Here is a 19914-nt window from a genome sequence, read left to right as displayed (position 1 = left end):
GGAAGGAAGTGAACCAGCACAAACCTGTGCTGCCCATGCCCAACTCCCTAAGTCGGCCCAAAAGGATACCATAGTCAAAGATATGGAAAGCCGCTGAGAGGTCAAGAAGAGCGAGGATGGATGCACTACCCCCATCCCGTTCCCACCAGAGATCATCCATGAGTGTGACCAATGCTGTTTCCATCCCATATCCGGGCCTGAAACCTGACTGGAAAGGGTCCAGATAATCTGTTTCATCCAGTATCCTCTGGAGCTGCAATGCCACCACCCTCTCAACCACCTTCCCTAAAAAGGGGAGGTGGGAGACTGGACAAAAATTGTCCAGCACAGTAGGATCCAGGGATGGTTGCTTGAGGAGGGGATGCACCAGCACCTCTTTAAAGGTGACTGGAAACACCTCCTCCCTCAAGGATGAATTCACCATTGCCTGGACCCACCCGCATGTCATCTCCCAAGCGTCCTTGACCAGCCAGGAGGGGCATGGGTCTAGTTGACAAGTGGTAGCATTAACAGTCTGGAGGACCCTGTCCACTTCCTCAGGTCCAACAGGATCAAACTGTTCCCCAATAACAGGGTAAGTCCATACCCTGGGCATCTCCATAGGCCATGCCCCATGCTTAGAATCCAACTGGGAATGGATCCGAGTGATTTTATCCTCCAGATGGCCAGAAAACTCCTCTGCGCGGCCCTGTAAATAGGCCACTGGCCCTCCTTTTCCCAAAAGGGATCGGGTGATCTTAAACAGAGCCGGTGGGCAGCATTCTGCGGATGCAATAAGAGCAGAGAAATATCAACATTTCGCCGCTCTTGCTGCCACAAAGTAGGCCTTAATAGCAGCTCTAGCCTGTGTTCGGTCAGATTTGGTCCTTGTTTTCCTCCAGTGGCGCTCTAGACGTCTCTTAATCCTTTTCAAGACCCTCAACTCCCCTGTAAACCACAGGGAGTGTCGGGCTCGATGGAACAAGAGAGGTCACACAGTCATGATCTTGTCCAAGGCCTCAGCTGTCTTCCTGTTCCAGGCAGCAGCCAAGGCCTCTGCTGGACCATATAGCAGATCCTTGGGTGTAACCCCCAGCTCCCTTTGGAACCCTGTTGGGTCCATCAGTCGCTGGGGGTGGACCAGTTGAATAGGTCCTGCCTCCATGGGAGAATCTCAAGGTCACCAGGGTATGATCTGACCATGACAATGGGGACAGATGTAACTCCCCCTTCAGATCATTTTGCCACTGCTCTGACAAAACCAAGTCTGGTGTGAGGCCACTGTCCTGAGTCAGGTCACAAATAATCTGGGACAGGCCCATGGCTGCTATGGTGGCCATGAACTCCCAAGACGCCTCTGAGGCATGCCCTAGGGATGGCAGGTTGAAGTCCCCCAAGACCATAAGTCTGGGGAACTCTACCACCAGCCCCTCATTGGCCTCCAGCAGCTCAGGCAGGGAGGTTGCTATGCACCAGGGACGCTGGTACAGCAACAACAATCCCAGCTGTTCTCGCGAACCCAGCTTCAGGAACAGGGTCTCACAACCGGCTACTTGTGGAGCAACGCCCCTGAAGGCCAACAGAGATTCCCGGATGACAACAGCTACTCCTCCTCCCCTGCCCTGCGGTCTAGGCTGGTGCCAAACTGCAAACCCATCTGGGCACATTTCCGAAAGGGGCACCCCCCCCCCTTCAGGGCCAGCCAGGTCTCGGTGATACACGCCAAGTCAGCCCGCTCCTCAGTGATCAATTCACATATAAGGGGGACCTTGTTGTTAACTGACCTGGCATTAAGAAGCAGCAGCCGAAAGCAGTGACCTCCGTAGGTCTGCTGTCCAGGGACTGGGTCTGAGTCCAGAGGGCTGGAACACACCACCGATAGTAAACACCAGGGGTGTCTTCCCCGAGAGTGGCTCACCCTCTGATTCCCGTCATAACACCCCCTCCCTGTCACCACCTGGATAGTATGACCTACCCTAAACCCCCCAGGGACTCCAATTCCCCCCCAATTGCAGGCTTCTGGCTTCTCTAGTTAGGGGACCCTCCATCCAAACATACAATAACCGTCACCCAATCAATTAAACCAATCAATCAGGGGTGGTGGTGTGCTCCCTGGCACTCCAGCTCCCGCTCTCAGTGCCATAGGAGCCTCACCTCTCAACCCCTTTACACACCATGCCCCCCACACCGACTTCTCTCACTGGTTGGTAGGGGACAACACTCACACACCCACACATTCCCACATCCACCCATGGACTCCCTCCCTGTCTCTCACCCTAGGGAGGGAGACCCAACTAACATCTACTAGAGGGACCCCAACACTCTCTGCAATCGAACCCGCTGGCTTCCAAGTCCTTCAGGTCCCCCCAGGGGGCCAAAGCCGCTGTTCAGGTGCCAGATGCCAAGCCAGTTGTTAGGCCGATGTCCAGGCCTCAGTCCTTCATCATTGGCCCCACTTGGGTCACTCCAGCTGCAGCTCGGGTCCCCGCTAGTGCTCCAGTACCAGTCCAGCCGATTTTCAGGCCCTGAGCAGTAGTCCGGCCTCGAGTCCAACTGAGTTCTAGGCCATCATGGTCCAGAGTTCTTTTCAGGCTGCGTACTCTCTGCATCAACTGGCACAACCGTGGAGCTCTGCCCAGTCCCTGTCACACTCCAGCTAACCTCCACCGGGCTCCGCCAACCTCTGTGCATCTGAGACTGATGCATCAAGCACCCCCAAAGGTCCCAGACTAGAGTGAAAAGTTCTCCGTAGCCAGGGCCTCCTTGAGCTTGTGCCGCTTGCCTTGCATGCCGCGTCCAACTTAACCGTGGGGCTCCACCTTGTGCGCCGCTCGCCTCACATGCCACTCCCCTTGCATGCTGCTCGCCTTGTGCGCCACGTTCAACCCAACTGTGGGGCTCCGCCAGCCACACCGGCTCCACCAAACTCTGTCCCAAAGTCCGTGGTTTGCCATCTAAGCCTCGGGGCACACAGGGCGCACAGGTAAGTTCTCGGGGCGTTTGGGTAAGATAAAAACCCATAACAACCATCCCTTCGCCTAAACCAGTCCAGAGGCCGATGCTCGCCCACTCTGAGCTGCCATATCCCATCTCTTACCTATAAACAAATCTTTAAAACCTTGTCATTTCAGTCTTGATCAGCAAAAGTCCATTAAGGGTTACCAGAGATAACAACATATCTGATCAAATAAAACAACTTTATATTCCTTCCTTTTACTTTTCCTTCTTTTAATAAACAGCAAAAGGGTGATTAGAACTTTGATTTGATTTTACAATTGGGCTAAGGGTCCAGATGGTTTTGAAATAAGATTTTGGAATTAATTATGAGAAGCCTTCCCATGGGAAAATGCTTTTGTATTGGATTCTTTGAAAAAAAGAAATAGCATGGGACTAGAGGGAACTAGAAGGAACTAAAGATTACAGTTAAAGGAGAACACTTAAATTTGACTTACTGATCTTTAGTCCCTTCAAATAATGTCCTAGAACTTGATTTCTTTTCATTTTTTCTTTGTCCCATCTCACAAAATTCTGAAAAGCTTTAACAAGCCTCTTGTAAATCCAATATAGAAAAATTATCCAGGTCATTCTCTTGGTTTGTTATTTGTATATACCTTTTAATTACTAAGACATCAGCTGGTTTCTTTTGTATGTCCAGTGTAGCATCTTTTTCCATATCATTCATGTAGCCTTTCATTTTTAAATCCACTTTCAAATCAGTCTCAGTCTTGTCCGGTAAAACATGTTTCTCTTCCATAACATCTTTTAAACACCGTCTGTCTGTAGAGGCAGGCACTCTTAAAATTAACTTCTGGGTCCATTGTTCAAAAATATCCTTCAATATATCCAGTGTTAAAATAGTTTGCTCCATTCTGTATTAATAAGTCAAATTTAAGTGTTCTTCTCCTTTAATTCTGATCTTTAGTTCCTTCTGGTTCCCTCTAGTGTCCAACCTTCAAAGTCCCATGCTATCATTTTTATTAAAAATAATTCAAAACAAAAGCATTTTCCCATGGGAAGAATTCTCATAATTAATTCCAAAATCTTATTTCAAATCCATCTGGACCCTTAGTCCATTTGTAACTTTCCAAAATCAAAGTTCTAATTACTGTTTTGCTGTTTATTAAAAAAAATTTTTTTTTAAGTCCTTAAACTTGTATTTAAAACTTCTTTCACTAAGGATTGAAGGAAACTCACCCCATGTTTTCAGACTTGTTGATCCAAAGGTTCCTAACAGCTGGAAAGCAGTTAACAAGCAATTTCCAAAAGTGATTAGAAAAGAAAGTATGCGAACCCAGTGTCCTTTTAAAGGTGCCAACTGTGGTTCAGCAAGATGGCGATTCCCTTGTCTCCCAAAGCTCTAAACCTGCCAGAGACCACTGTCTTGTGGTCTCATTGTGAGGAGCAACTGTCTGGACCAATTGTAGGCAATCTCAAGTCCTCTCCTTGCCTGGAGAGGACGCATGAAGAGCTGGTCTATTCGCCAGCTCTTCATTCCTCTGCAGTCGCTGGCTCCACTTTTAACAGAGCCATTTTCAGTTTGCCATTTCTTTCCCAGAAGTTGCCAGTTACTTTTTAATAAAATTCTCATATAATAGCAATAGTTCTTTGATAATTTGTGTTGACGTTGCTATTAGATAGAGCATTGTCATATAAACATGCCGTAAATGAAATAGAAGGTGAGTTAAGTAAAACAAGTGTGTAGGATTTATTTAGAAGATAGCATCTAAATAAGATAGCTTCCAGTAAGATAGTTTCCTATATTTTATATGTATTATTTTATATGGACAGTTTCAGTACTCTTAAGATTTGTCTTTAAAATCTTAGGTTCAAGTAATAAGAGCTTTTGGTATCTTAAAACGAGCAGCTGCTGAAATAAACCAGGATTATGGCCTCGAGGCTAAGATTGCTAATGCCATTATAAAGGCAGCAGATGAGGTAAGGTGTAACATGCGCATATGTTGCATCCTGAAATATTGTATTTAATATTGATAGATGATGGTCTTCTGCATAAAATGAAGTATTTGAAAAGTAACGTCTTATTTTTGTTTAGTCATTTGTTCTCAGTGTTAAAGTACCTAATTCCCTTAATCTGTTCAAAGATACTATGAATGTTTCATTATTAACAGGGAAAAGGATATAAACAGAGTGCACACATCAAAGCTCAACAAGTCAGTAATGTGGTGTTTTTTTCCAGTAATTTGATTGATGAATTGAGCATTGGCTCCTCTAAAATATTTGCATTTTTAAAAGTTTGGTTGGCTTGGCGAACTTTATTGCTTATTGCACTTTGTGTAATCTCTTATGCCTTATTTGTGGATATTTCAAAATGCATTTAAAATACAAATCATAGGTTGGAAGAGATCTTACAGGTTATCTATTTCACTCTCTTTCCTGTGTATGAATCCACTATTAGAGCATCCCCAGCAGATGACCACCACGAATCTGCTTAAATACTTGCGGGGGATGGGGGTGGACTGCACCATGTATGTATAAGGCAATATGTTTCATTATTGAACAGCTTTTACCATTAGAAAATTCTTCCTACTATCCAATTGAAATCTGTTTCCTTTAAATTAGAGCCTCCTGTGTCCCCCTGACTTCTCTTTTGTTGGCTAAATGTATGCAGTGTACCTAATGCCTGTTTCTTATACAGGTAGTCCTTGGCTTACATCCATTCATTCAGCGACTGTTCAAAGTTATGGCAGGGTTGAAAAAATGAACTTATAACTGATCCTCGAAGTTCGAGCTGTCATAGCATCCCCGCGGTCACAATATCATGATTCAGGTGCCTGGCTCACAATTACAATGTTGCAGCGAGCTGCGTCATGTGATCACCATTTGGGACTTTCCCTGCCAGCTTTCCACAAGCAAAGTCAATGGAGAAGCTGCCAGGGAAGGTCGCAAGTCGCCCCAGTAAGTCGCTCCTGCTGCTTTTTCTCCCGAGGAGCCCACTATGGAGTACGAGATCCCAGGAATCTCGTACTCCATAGCATCCCCTGCCCACCTGTACTCTGCAGCACATGCCCACTCACAGCACCCTGCCATGTCCTCTGCCAACCCTCCCAGGTCCTCTGCTGGCCCACCTGAGGCCTCCACCAGTCCTCCCATGGCCTCCACCAACCTGCCCACACTTCCTAGTGCCCCATGGCACCCCCCTGCCTGCTCCTTACCTGGGACTCCTGCCACCTCTCGCTTAACGACCTGCATATCCTAGGGTTATGACAGCTGCTGGGATTGCTGTCACTAAGCAAAGTGGTCATGTGACCTTGCGCTTTATTTATTTATTGTTTATTTATTTATTAAATTTTTCAACCGCTCATCTCCCCCCAATGGGGGAACTCTGGGTGATTCACAACAAACATTAAAACATAAAATATATACTGTAAACACATAAAACCTTAATTTAAAACATTACTAAGAAGAAGAAGGAGAGAACAAGAGGATGAAAAATTTGAGGCTGAAGGCAGAAGGCCTCTATGGGGCTAGCCATCCTCATGCTTGAGGTATTCCCACCCCACCCCAGGCCAGGTGGCAGAACCAGGTCTTCAAAGCCTTATGGAAGGCCAGGAGTGTGGGGGCTAATCGCACCTCCAGGGGCAGGATGTTCCAAAGAGCAGGGGCTACCGCAGAGAAGGCCCGCCTTCTGGACCCTGCCAGTCGAAGTTCTCTCACTGGGGGTTCGAAGTATGCCCTCTCTGTGTGATCGGGTGGGACGGGTTGAAGTCATAGGGGAGAGGCAGTCCCTTAGATAACCTGGTCCCATGCCATGTAGGGCTTTAAAGGTGATAACCAACGCCTTGAATTGGACCTGGAAGTAAACTGGCACCCAATGTAGCTCGCGGAGTAGAGGCATTACATGGGCCCTCCTTGGGGCACCAACAATAGCCCACGCAGCTGCATTCTGGACCAGCTGTAGCTTCTGGATACTCTTCAAGGGTAGCCCCATTGCAGTAGTCTATCTGGGAGATAACAAGAGTGTGACTGTTCGAAGGGCATCCTGATCCAGGAAAGGGCGTAACTGATGCACAACCCGAAGTTGTGCAAAGGCCCTCCTTGCCACAGCTGCCACCTGCTCTTCAAGCAGGAGCCGGGAGTCTAGGAGGATCCCCAGATTATGCACTGAGTCTGTCTGGGGCAGCACCACCCCATCCAGCACCAAAGATGACAAAATCCCAGAAACAGAGGAGCCATTAACCCACAGCCACTCCGTCTTACCAGGGTTCAGCCGAAGCCTGTTGTTCCCCATCCAGACCCTTACAGCCTCCAGGCACTGCGAAAGGGTGGCCACAGCATCACTTACTTCACCAGGGATGGAGATGTATAGCTGTGTATCATCAGCATACCAATGATACTTCACCCCATGATGACGGATGATCTCGCCCAGCGGTTTCATGTAGATGTTGAAAAGGAGCAGAGAGAGAACCGAACCCTGTGGCACCCCACAAAGGAGGGGCCGAGATGGGACCTCTTGCTCCCTATCACCACTGATTGGGATCAGCCCCAGAGAAAGGAGGCGAACCAGCACAAGACCGTGCTGCCCACCCCCAATTCCCTGAGCCGTCCCAACAGGATACCGTGGTTGACGGTATCGAAAGCTGCTGAGAGATCAAGGAGAGCAAGGATGGTCGCACTTCCACCACCCCGCTCCCGCCAGAGGTCATCCATAAGTGCGACCAATGCCGTTTCCATTCCATATCCGGGCCTGAAACCTGACTGGAAGGGATCCAGATAATCCATTTCCTCCAGAACCCTTTGGAGCTGTGATGCCACCACTTTCTCAATCACCTTCCCCAAAAAGGGGAGGGTGGGAGACTGGACAAAAATTGTCCAGTACGGTAGGATCCAGGGAGGGTTTCTTGAGGAGGGGGTCCACCAATGCCTCCTTAAAATCAGCTGGAAACACTCCCTCCTGCAAGTATGTAGTAACCATCGCCTGGATCCAACCACATGTCACCTCCCGAGCTGCTTTCACTAGCCAGGAGGGGCATGGGTCAAGATGGCAAGTGGTGGCCTTTACAGTCCCCAGGATCCTGTCCACTTCCTCAGGAGCAACAGGATCAAACCGTTCCCAGATAACTGGGTAAGAAGAGTCCCTCAGTGTCTCCCCAGACCCTGCCCCATGCTCGGAGTCTAATTTGGAACGAATCTGAGCGACTTTGTCCTGCAGATGCTCTGAAAATTCCTCTGCACGGCCCTGCAAATGAACCCCCACATCCCCCTTACCAAGGAGGGACCTAGTGATCCTAAACAGGGGCACCGGGTGGCATTCTGTGGACGCGATAAGGGTGGAGAAGTAGAGGTGCTTCGCCGCTCTTATTGCCACAAGGTAGGCCTTGATAGCGGCTCTAACTTGTGTTCGGTCGGATTCAGTCTTTGTTTTCCTCCAGCGGCACTCTAGATGTCTCTTAACCCTCTTCAGCACCCTCAACTCCTCCGTGAACCACGGGGAGTGTTGGGGCTGATGTGGCAAGAGAGGTTACATAGGCGTGATCCTGTCCAAGGCCCCGGCCGCTTCCCTATTCCAGGCAGCAGCCAAGGCCTCCGCTGGACCATGCAGCAGATCCGTGGGAATATCCCCCAGATCCTCCTGAAACCCTGACGGGTCCATCAGGCGCCGGGGGCGGACCAGTCGCATGGGTCCAACCTCCCTGCAGAGGGGGATGGTATAGGAGAAACTCAGGGTCTTTATTTATGACTGCATAATTTAGCAATGGCAATCCCAGTCCCAATTGCTGTTGTAACAAAAGTACTACCTGTAAGTTTTAACTTCCAGGCCCCCTGTCATCCTGGTGGTTTTCCTCAGGATATGTTCCTACTTGTTATATTGAACTTGTTTGTTGGTGGTTGGGCCTGTTTCTTGTTGACTTCCGTCCATTTGCTATTTCAAACATATAAAACAATACTTTTTCCTTGATGTATATTACATAGCAGGATAAATAATAAAGCATATATTTTATAGGTATCTGAAGGTAAATTAAATGATCACTTTCCTTTGGTGGTATGGCAAACTGGATCTGGAACTCAGACTAACATGAATGTTAATGAAGTCATCAGCAACAGAGCCATTGAGATACTGGGAGGTAAACTGGGGAGCAAGGACCCAGTACATCCTAATGACCATGTTAATAAAAGCCAGGTCAATATATTCTTCCTTTTTTCCCTTCTTTTTCTACATTAGCATGTATCTCTGAATTAGTCACAGTATTTATTAAATAGATGTTACATAGCTGGGGATAAAATATTCAGTGTCTCAACATATCTGTGTATGTGTAAACTTCAGTGTATGGCCTGCTGCAGTTCTACAACAAATTATATTTGAACAAAATAACTATTGTATTCTTATATTTAATCATGTTTGGGGTAATGAAATTATATTGCTGCATAAAAATATTTAACTATGGGATCTGATTGACAGAGAACTAACTTCCCAGTACTGAATTTATAGCTTTTCCTATTAATACCTATCTGGAACTGTTTCTCAGATGCTGTATATTGTGTGTCAGCTTGGGATAGTGCTAATTATTATTATTGGTTTGAATGCATCATACATGATAGTGATTGGGAAGGTGGGAGGTTTTCCTAATTGTTTACATATAGTTTAACATGTTATCAAGAACCCCATTCTTACTGAACTTAGGGACTAGTAATCAGTAATGTTAAAATCAGCAACATAGCTTCCCGCTATTTTAAGGCAAGTAGTATAAGCCCTAGAACAGCTTTACCATTGCATCATGACCCTGCCACTGTGTCTCCCCACTACCCCTCAAATGTGTAAGTCTTTTCCTCAACCCTACTTCCCCATTTAGTTGATGGTCATGAGAGAAATGTTCAGATAATAATTTGCTGTTTTTGAATGTTAAAAGAGCTCAAATGATACATTTCCCACTGCAATGCATATTGCTGCTGCATTGGAAGTTCATGAAGTGCTGTTACCAGGGCTACAGAAGCTTCAAGATGCCCTTGATGCCAAGGCAAAAGAGTTTTCTGAAATTATTAAAATTGGACGTACTCATACACAGGATGCAGTTCCTCTTACTCTTGGCCAGGTACAAATCATTTTACAGTTTCAAACAATGAAAAAATACTAATTTCTTGTGAGGAAATTCTATGCATACAATAGCTTTTTGCTAATTAAAAAGTAATGGGCGGCTCATTTTAAATATTTGTCACATTAAATAAAAGAAATGCTATGAAATTCCTCATATTTCTTCTTACTTTTGCTAAGGAATTCAGCGCTTATGTGCAACAAGTCAAATATGGCATCGCAAGGATCAAATCAGTCATGCCAAGAGTCTATGAACTGGCAGCTGGTGGCACTGCAGTTGGCACAGGACTGAATACGAGAATTGGTTTTGCTGAGAAGGTTGCATCTAAAATAGCTGCACTTACAAGTAAGAAAAAACATGAAAAATAATCTTGATGAGTTGGTCTCAACTTGCTAGTAGAAAAATGGAAAAAATGGAAAATAAGACGAAAATTAAGTTGCTTTCTAGAGCCTTTTTGTTTTCATTCACTAAGCTTTGTAAACTGTAGAAGTAGCAAACATTATCAGTGCCTCTATTAGCTTAATTGTCAAAGCTAGAAATGTGTCATGGTCCATTCTCACTCAAACTCACTCAAATTCAGGAAGCCAACTGGAGAAAACTCCACCCTCAGGTCTGGGAAGGCAGTTTTTCTTATTTTCTGCAGGAAGCAGAAGGGCATTGCTCTTTAAATCAAGGAGTGTATAAAATCTAACAAACATTGGTAGACTGGATTCCTCCACAGAATCACTGTGGGTGGCAGTCTCTGGCTCTAAATGTGAAATAGAACAAGAAATATGCTATTGCTTATCTGATCAAAATACTGAAGGTTATCCTGAAATGGAAAATACATCAAAGAGGCAAGTAAAGGGAAACTTCAAGTACCCTTCCACAGACTAGTACATTAATGATCAAGCCATGATATGGACAGCAACTTTGTAGATACCCCTATTAACTATGCCTTAGAATTGTTGGTCTTGGAATAGAGTCCTAAATAGTGACCACAATTCTGTGCCAGAGCAACTATTGTGAAATCAGTAAGAAAAATAACTAAAATGGTATTATATTTAGAATTTATGCAAATAAGAAACTGCAAATAGAGACCAATGCAGCCACATTTGATTACAAATGAGAAACTTCTAAAAAATGAAGGGAATGTTGAAAAAGAGACTGAAAGAAAATATCAGGAGTGCCAAATCTCTCTGTAATGTCTGGAGCTTATTGACAACTACAGTAATTGAGGTTTTCAGCTAAATTAATTCTATAATGTAAGAAAATTTAATGTAAGAAAGGTCACCATGGCTCACTAGCAGTGTCCAGGAAGTTTTAAAAATTAAGGTTCCCTTCAGGCAATGCAAAGCTTTTTGTAACATGGAGAATAATGAAGGGCACGAACTCTGGCAGAAAAAGTGTAAGATGATAACAAGAAATGATTTAAAAAAAGAATCTGAGACGGACAAAATGTAAGTGGAACAGTTAAGAACTTCTTTAAATATTTTTTTAATATTTTGGTCATAGACCAACATATTCTTTAAATATATTAAATATAAATATAAAGCAGAAAACTAGCCAGTTAGATAACAAAGGGATGCGAAGAAGGATACAGAGATTGCAGAGAAACTGAATGAATTCTTTGCATCTTTACTGCAAATGATCTAGGACAGACATTTTGGCCTGTACTTTCTTTCTCAGGAAGGGATTCGAAACAACTAAAACCTATCCAAGAGTTCTTAAAGAACTGAGATATGAAATTCTGACCCAGTAAAAATATATAACCCCATCCCTCAGATCAGGTTGTGTCAGAATATTTGAAGGAAGACAATGTGGCACCCATTTTTAAAAAGGGACCCAGGCAAAGTCCAAGAAATTACACTGTGTGCACAATTATTAGGCAAGTGATTATTTTGACCATATCACCATTTTTATGCATATTTTCCACCTCCAAGCTGTATAAACCTGAATGCTTATTGGATATAAGCATATCAGGTGATATGTATTTGTGTAATGAGGGAGGGTGTGGCCTAAGGAGATCAACACCCTATATCAAGGTGTGTATAATTATTAGGCAGCTTCTTTTCCTCGGGCAAAATGGGCCAAAAAAGAGATGTAAGTAACTCTGAAAAGGCAAAAATTGTAAAAAGTCTTTCAAAGGGATGCAGCACTCGAAATTGCTAAGATATTGGGGCGTGACCACAGAACCATCAGATGTTTTGTTGCAAATAGTCAACAGGGTCACAAGAAACGTGTTGAGAAAAAAAGACGCAAATTAACTGCCAAAGATTTGAGAAGAATCAAACATGAAGCTACCAGGAACCCATTATCCTCCAGTGCTGTCATATTTCAGAACTGCAACCTACCTGGAGTGCCCAGAAGTACAAGGTGTTCAGTGCTCAGAGACATGGCCAAGGTAAGGAAGGCTGAAACGGCAAGACTGGGCTGAGAAATATCTGAAGACAGATTTTTCAAAGGTTTTATGGACTGATGAGATGAGAGTGACTCTTGATGGACCAGATGGATGGGCCCATGGCTGGATCAGTAACGGGCACAGAGCTCCACTTCGACTCAGACTCCAGCAAGGTGGAGGTGCGGTACTGGTATAGGCTGGTATTATTACAGATGAGCTAGTTGGACCTTTTCGGGTTGAAGATGGACTCAAAATCAGCTCCCAAACCTACTGCCAGTTTTTAGAAGACACTTTCTTCAAGCAGTGGTACAGGAAAAAGTCTGCATCTTTCAAGAAGACCATGCTGTTTATGCAGGACAATGCTCCATTGCATGCATTGAAGTACTCCACTGCATGGCTAGCCAGTAAAGGCCTCAAAGATGAAAGAATAATGACATGGCCCCCTTCCTCACCTGACCTAAACCCTATTGAGAACTTGTGGGCCCTCTCAAACGGGAGATTTACGGTGAAGGAAAACAGTACACCTCTCTGAACGGTGTCTGGGAGGCTGTGGTTACTGCTACACAAAAAGTTGATCGTCAACAGATCAAGAAACTGACAGACTCCATGAATGGAAGGCTTATGACTGTTATTGCAAAGAAGGGTGGCTATATTAGTCACTGATTTTTTGTTTGAAATGTCAGAAATGTTTATTTGTAAATTTTGAGTTGTTTGTTTATTATTCTCACTTTAACAGATGAAAATAAACAAGTGAGATGGGGGAATTTTCGTTTTTCATTTAGTTGCGTAATAATTCTGCATACTAATAGCTGCCCAATAATTGTGCACACATAGATATGCTCCTAAGAAAGCCAAAACCTCACTTTTACTTTCTTAAATATTCAGGTTTGAGGTTTATTAACATTTTGGATTGACCGAGAGCACTGTAGTTGTTCAATAATGAAATTCATCCTCAAAAATACAATTTGCCTAATAATTGTGCACGCAGTGTATAGGCCAGTCAGCAATTGTTACAAATAAAAATCAACATAATAACTAAGCATATACAGGAACAAGCCTTACTGAAGAAAATGGATAGGGATATCTTATTTTTTCTTTCTCACAACATTAGGAATTGCATTAAGCTGTTTAGATGAGACAAAAGAAAGCATTTCTACACACAGCCCATAATTAATCATTGGAATTCACTACCACAGGTTATGGAGATGGCCAGTAATTTGGATGACCATAAAAGGGAATTGGATACATTCATGGAGAATAGTTCTAACAAGGCTATTGGCTTTGAAGGCTCAGTGTTATTGCTGGGTTGAGGACAACGTGCTTCCAAATACTAGTTTCACAGAGACAACAGCAGGAGGGGGATATCATAGAATCATAGGGTTGGAAGCGACTTTAGAAGCCTTCTAGTCCAACCCCTGTGATTGTTCAGCCAACTCTGAATCCCATGCATCTCCCATTGGTCCAGTTTATCAAGAAGAAGCCTGTGGCTTACTTTACCAAATGCCTTGTTGAAATCTAAGTATACTACATCCACAGCATTTCCTTGGTCCACTAATCTAGTCACACTGTCAAAGAAAGCAATAAGATTTTTCTTGCATCACTTGTTTTTAACAAATTCATGGTAATTCTGGTATTCACTTTATTCATTTTTTAGCATTAGCAAACCCAGTGTTTGATAGAATGCATTGGCTCTTCTCTGGTTTTCTAGCACTTCCTCTGTGCTCCAGAATTTCTCAGAAGATGTTAGTTGGTGTCTCTGAGATGACATCTGCCAGCTCCTTTAGCACCCTGGGAGGTATTTCATCTAATCCAGGAGACCTAAATCCATTCAAAACACCTAGGTGTTCTCTTACCAATTCTTTACCTATTTTGACCTGCATTTCTCTTCTGCGCCGTCCCCCCACCCCCAGTGCAGCTTTTGACAGGCCAGACCACTTTTTATTTTGTGAAAAGACAGATGAATTTAATTAATCAGTTCACCCTTCTCCCTGTTGTTTTCACCATCTTGCCATCTTTTCCAACCAGTGGGCCATTTCCTTGACTTTCCTCTTGTTCTGCACATACCCAAAGAACCCTGTTGTTTTTGGCATTCATAACAAGCCTGACCCCCATTATTGCAAATTTAGGCTATTTCCCAATATTCTGCTTTTGGAATATGCCCCTCTTTCACTTTTTAAAACATTATAGATGCTTGCAGAGCCATCATCCAGACATCAGCTTCTGTGTTGATTCTTATATGCAACACCTTATTTGTTTTATCCAGATTCTTTTTTTTTTTTTAATATTTTTTTTTTTTTTACAACAAACACAAAACATACATGAACAAACAAAAACATAGAAAGGCATAAAAAAAGCATCTTCCATTTTATACCGTGTGTCAACCAGTTACCAACTCGTTGGTGCCCCTTTCATAATCTTAAATTCTCATATCATCTATTCAAAATATACTTGTATACTTATCAATTAACAATTATTAATCATTCATAGCTAATCTATAGAATCATTTATTACAAGAAATTTTAACTTTCAATAGGATTAGTAATACATTTTCATCTATCGATTATATGTGTATATATATAATAATTAATATCAAATTTCTATTATAAAATTTCCTAATCCATTACATTACTATATTTTCTCAGTGTCATATAAAATTACTTATCTTCTTACTCTAATTTCAAATCTCAATTTAACTCATCTCTGCACATTCCATAATTTTCAATAACTTCCTCCTGCATAAGTACTTTTTAATTTTTCCAATTCTTAAAAGTTACAGTTCTAACCAGTATCAGTTACAATATCAGTTACAGTTCTAACCGGGTTACAGTTCTAACCAGATTCTTCACTACATGTTTCAACAAAAATGTCTCTAGTTTAAAATCTATATGTTATTATATTCAACCATGTATCAATTTTAGTCTAATCTCTTGAAACATTTACAATCAAATACAATTTTTAACTATATATCTCAGATTTATACTTTATTCCAGCGCTTGCATAATTTTGAGTTCACCCTTTTCATTCAATATCCCAAAATATCTAGCTGTTTATTCCTTTTTCTATATTATTGGATAAGAGAAAGCAATAATAAATGTCCTTTCAAACATTCTGCTTTTTGAAGCTTCTGTCAGTTCCATCATTGTATTCCCCTTGTTTTTTCTTTAAACATCTGAAGTAGTTTCTTTCAATATTGTTTTACTTCTTCTTTTTGTGCATTCTCTTAGTACGATTTTCCATTATAATCTTGTATAATCTTTTTCTCACCCTCAGTGCCAAGAACAAGTCTGTCCCTCTTCATTTATCAGTTGATTAACCCTTTTAATTCTCAGTTTATAAGCCTCACAATAATTCTGTTTAATGTTTCTGATTTCTTGTACTATTTCTTCCTTTTCCATTGATCCCGTTTTATGTTTAATTAAGTCCATTTTAGCTTTAATTTCTTTTTTTCTTTTTTTTTTGCGGGAATTTCTGCAGCTCTTCTTCCAGTTTTTTATAGTCATCCTCAATAGTTTAAAGATCTTTTTCTGCATTGTGTTTCTCGTATAGTTTATTATCTTGATGAACCTTCATTGAGTCAAAGGATTCTTTATCTTTGTTCTTGCCAAAAATAAGAAAAAAAAAAAGCAAGAGGAGGAAAAAAAAAAAAAGAGGAGGGAAAAGACTAAGTCTCTTTAAAAAAAATCCAACTGAGGGGGGAATGGAGAGCAAAGCAGAGCTTCTAGCAGAAAGAAGAGCTACTGCCACTAATCAGGGCTCTTGTGACTAGCTCAAACTTTCCATCTTGATATTTTCAAAATCACTTTCAACTCCACTTTCTTGTTTATAGTTACGGATGGCACCTGTATAAACATGCACATCCCACTATCTTTTTAGAAAGCACAGGGTCCTTGAGCATGCGTCACAATGGAAGAAAAAAGGCACTATATCGAGCCTCTAGATGGCAGTGCAACTTTCTTTCATTTACTTTCTCTTAACTCCACTTTCCCCATTTCAAAATCAAAAAGTATAAATTTCTTATAACAATAAAGAAATCTTAGTCAAAAAAAAAGGCTTAAGATAAAGAGTTATTGAGTATTAAAAAGAAAAAGCCAATCCAGTTAAAAATATATTTTTTTAAGAGAAAAACATCTTGCCAATTCCACTAAAAAGGGAAAGTTAAAAAGAAAAAAAAAATCCCCCCTTTTTTTATAAGGCTCAATCTCGCCGCTTAATCCACTTTTCTTCACTTTTAAAAATCTCTTTAAGTTACTTAAGGTGTTCTCTAAGAATAGTTGAATAGTAAAGGTCCATCTCACCCAGTTGACACCCCTCTCTTTCTTCTTCCTTTGGAGCTGTCCCGGCTTTCGCAGCCATTTTTGGCTGCCTCTCCTCCGCCGGCTTCAAGAGCTTCTCCCGGGATCAATCTGGGACTTGCGGTGTCCCTGAGATCCGCGGGACGCGCCCTTTGCGATCGCCATCTCTACGGGACGGCTTAGGTCCATCGGGACCGTCCGGGGGAGGAGATATCGGCTGCGATCCTGGGAGCCCAGGATCGCCCGCCGTATCGCCGCGACGCCAGCTCCGCCCTCCCAGATTCTTATGGGACAAAGAGGCAGTGTCCATCCTGATCTGTTTGGGGAAGGGATGATGCAGCTTTGCTTACTCCTCTAGTAGCCTACCAGATCAGGAAGGAATCCCAGTGCACACAGTTAGAGAAATGTCTCTATTAGCCACATTTTGGGAAAGAGCATCCTTGGAAGAGATCTGGGAGGTAGTCACCTGAGTTTTGGTTATTACCTTCTCTGAGCATTAAAGAACTGATTCCTTCACATCTGTAGAAATTTGCTGGGGAACCAATTGGCCTAGTTATGATGCATTGCTCTTTCAGAACCCTACGGTAAAAACCAGAAATTCTATATTTATCCATGAATTTCTTCTCTTCTCAAAGAAAGGAGATTAGCTAGATCTGCTCTGGGTCAGTGAACATCCTGGGTTCTTGTTAAGTTTCTGTTATTCAAGGAATCTTCAAAATCCTCCACTTCAGTTCAGTGTCAAAGGTGGTCTCTCAGAATTACTACCAGCCTTATGTCCTGTCAAAGAAATGGAAATTATTTTCCTAGTCTCCATAGGTAGGGTCTTCTTCAAATTAACTGCTTTCATTCACTTAAGTAAAATGAGAATTCATGGAAAATATATAATTTGTATTTCTAAATGCTTGCTGTCCTACTAGGAGATGCCAAAGGACCAAAATCTGTGCTATTGGGTGGTAATAGTCTAGCTATTTCTGTTTTCCCAACTTTATTTTGTCCATGAGTTACTAGTCTGGGAGCCCCTAAAAATGGTGATTGTCAAATTTTACTTTGGAATGTTCACTCAGACTGATATAAAATAGACTACACTTATTCATCTTATAAATATTGTTTGAACTGTGTATTAAACATAAGAATAGATGGAATGCTAATAATATTTTACTTCATTGTTTTCCTTAGGCTTGCCTTTTGTTACAGCTTCAAACAAATTTGAAGCCCTTGCAGCTCATGATGCCTTGGTTGAACTCAGTGGTGCAATGAATACTGTGGCTTGTAGCTTAATGAAGATAGCTAATGATATTCGTTTTCTTGGATCTGGACCACGATGTGGTCTAGGGGAGCTTATCCTGCCTGAAAATGAACCTGGAAGTAGTATTATGCCAGGTAACCTTGCCAAAGCTTTATTGTTAACTTTGGGCTGATAGATATTGAAAGACTGGCAGTATAATAGATATGTATTGTCGAAGGCTTTCACGGCTGGCATACGATGGCTGGTGTGGGTCTTCCGGGCTGTGTGGCCATGTTCTGGAAGTTTTGTTTCCTAACGTTTGGCCTCTGAAGATGCCGGTCACAGGTGCTGGCCAAACGTTAGGAAACAAAACTTCCAGAACACGGCCACACAGCCCGGAAGACCCACATCAGCCATAGTATAATAGTACTTTAAAGTTATTGTGTTTATTAGTTACAACTTGGCATAGTCCTAATACATGTTAGTAATCATATGTTGTCAGTACACAGTAAACAGGAATAAGTTGAAGCGGAACTCACACCGAGTGATTATAATTTTTATTTATTATACTAATCACAACTTTATTTATTTATTTATTTATTAGTGGTTACATTTTTTAAAAATTAATTTATTAATTATAACAATTTCTTTTCTGCCTGCTCACTAGATTCTTGTTCCTAGATAGATTTTCTAGGCAATCTTGTGCTAAGTGGTTAAGAATAAGGAATAATATTAATGAGATTTAATAATTCTATGAATCACAAGTTTAAATATATAGAACTATAGAAGTAGGCATGCATTTGTGTCACATTTAATTTTATCTGTGTTTATTCACAGAAATGATATAACTGTCACATGGACCTTTTGTGAATTCTTGAATGCCAGATTACATATCCTCAAATTATTATTGTCTTATGCCTGTCCTTTCCTTTCATTATAATTTTTTAATTCAGGTGTGAATGTAGTGAAAAAAAATATGCTTTGCTTCTTTAAGCAAAGAATGCTTAACAGCATAGGGGGGAAAACCCCAATAAGGGAGGTGGGGGAGATGGGTGGCATAAATTCAATAATAAATATAAATAAATAAATAAATAAACAAACAAACAAGGCAGGGGACAAGCTAAGTATAAACAACTGAAGAGCTGGTCCTCAAGGTCCTTGAGACATTTCAGACCCAAAATCCTTTTTGAAGGTACTATAGTTAGGAAATACAAAAAAAGTATGTTCAAAAAGACATTCTAGTTCTGCTCAAAATTTCAACTCTTGTAAATACATAACGAACATTATGAAGCCATTAAAGAATACTGTGTTATATGAATCAAATCCTCTTTCAAGAGCATGTTTTTCTTAACTTTTAAAACATTTTTTTTTAATTTCAAAAGGTCCCTAAAAGTTATTCCAAGTTCTGCTTTCTAAATCAAAAGGCATTTAGATCTTTTAGGGGGGGAAAACCTCACTGCATAATTTTCTGTACTATGTACTGCTCAGAGGTAATTATTTTCAAATTAAACCCCCAAACTTTATTTACCAAATAAAATTACCATTCTATTGCTTGTTTGTGGCTTGCTTAAGTTACTACCTTGATCCAAAAAGGATCACTGTTTTATTTCCAATGCCCATGTTTTGCTTCTCAAGGACACTGAGCAGGGACTTGAAATTACTGTTTTGGATTCAAAATATTTGTCCCTTCATCAACCCAAGATTTTTTGTAATATCATCATCATCATCATCATCATCAACAATAACATCATGATGATCTGGATTTATATCCTGGCTTTAATCCAGGAACTCAAGGCAGCTTAAAAAGAGTTCTCCTTCATTCTATACCCACAGCACTATGATGTGAGGAAATTAGACTCAGTGAAAATGACTGGTCTAAAATTCAGTGAGTTTCCACATCTAAGAATGATCTTGAAATTGGGATTCCTCAGTTCTAGTCCAACACTTTAACCAACACACTACACTGTTCAGTAATGTTTTATTCACTGTTCG

General features: G+C 41.7%; 1 protein-coding gene across 2 annotated transcripts in view; it reads left to right on the top strand.

The window, feature by feature from the left end:
• The window catches only part of FH (fumarate hydratase), a 37986-nt gene that overhangs the window by 14916 nt on the left and 3156 nt on the right, over window positions 1-19914 (top strand). Inside the window, exons 3-7 of one of the 2 annotated variants that reach the window (XM_088149821.1) lie at window positions 4804-4914; window positions 8939-9115; window positions 9843-10025; window positions 10205-10370; window positions 17874-18077. In XM_088149821.1, coding sequence (XP_088005947.1) covers window positions 4804-4914; window positions 8939-9115; window positions 9843-10025; window positions 10205-10370; window positions 17874-18077 — 841 coding nt within the window. The remainder of the gene's footprint in view (window positions 1-4803; window positions 4915-8938; window positions 9116-9842; window positions 10026-10204; window positions 10371-17873; window positions 18078-19914) is intronic. The other variant, XM_088150335.1, reaches the window with a different exon arrangement.

This window comes from Python bivittatus, unplaced genomic scaffold (assembly GCF_059951505.1).
Source record: "Python bivittatus isolate LINGU-HERP-01145 unplaced genomic scaffold, Pbiv_v1 ctg000000_np1212, whole genome shotgun sequence".
Classification (NCBI taxonomy): Eukaryota; Metazoa; Chordata; class Lepidosauria; order Squamata; family Pythonidae; genus Python; species Python bivittatus.
Note: the sequence above shows the minus strand (reverse complement) of the source record. Positions and strands in the feature narration are given on the sequence as shown.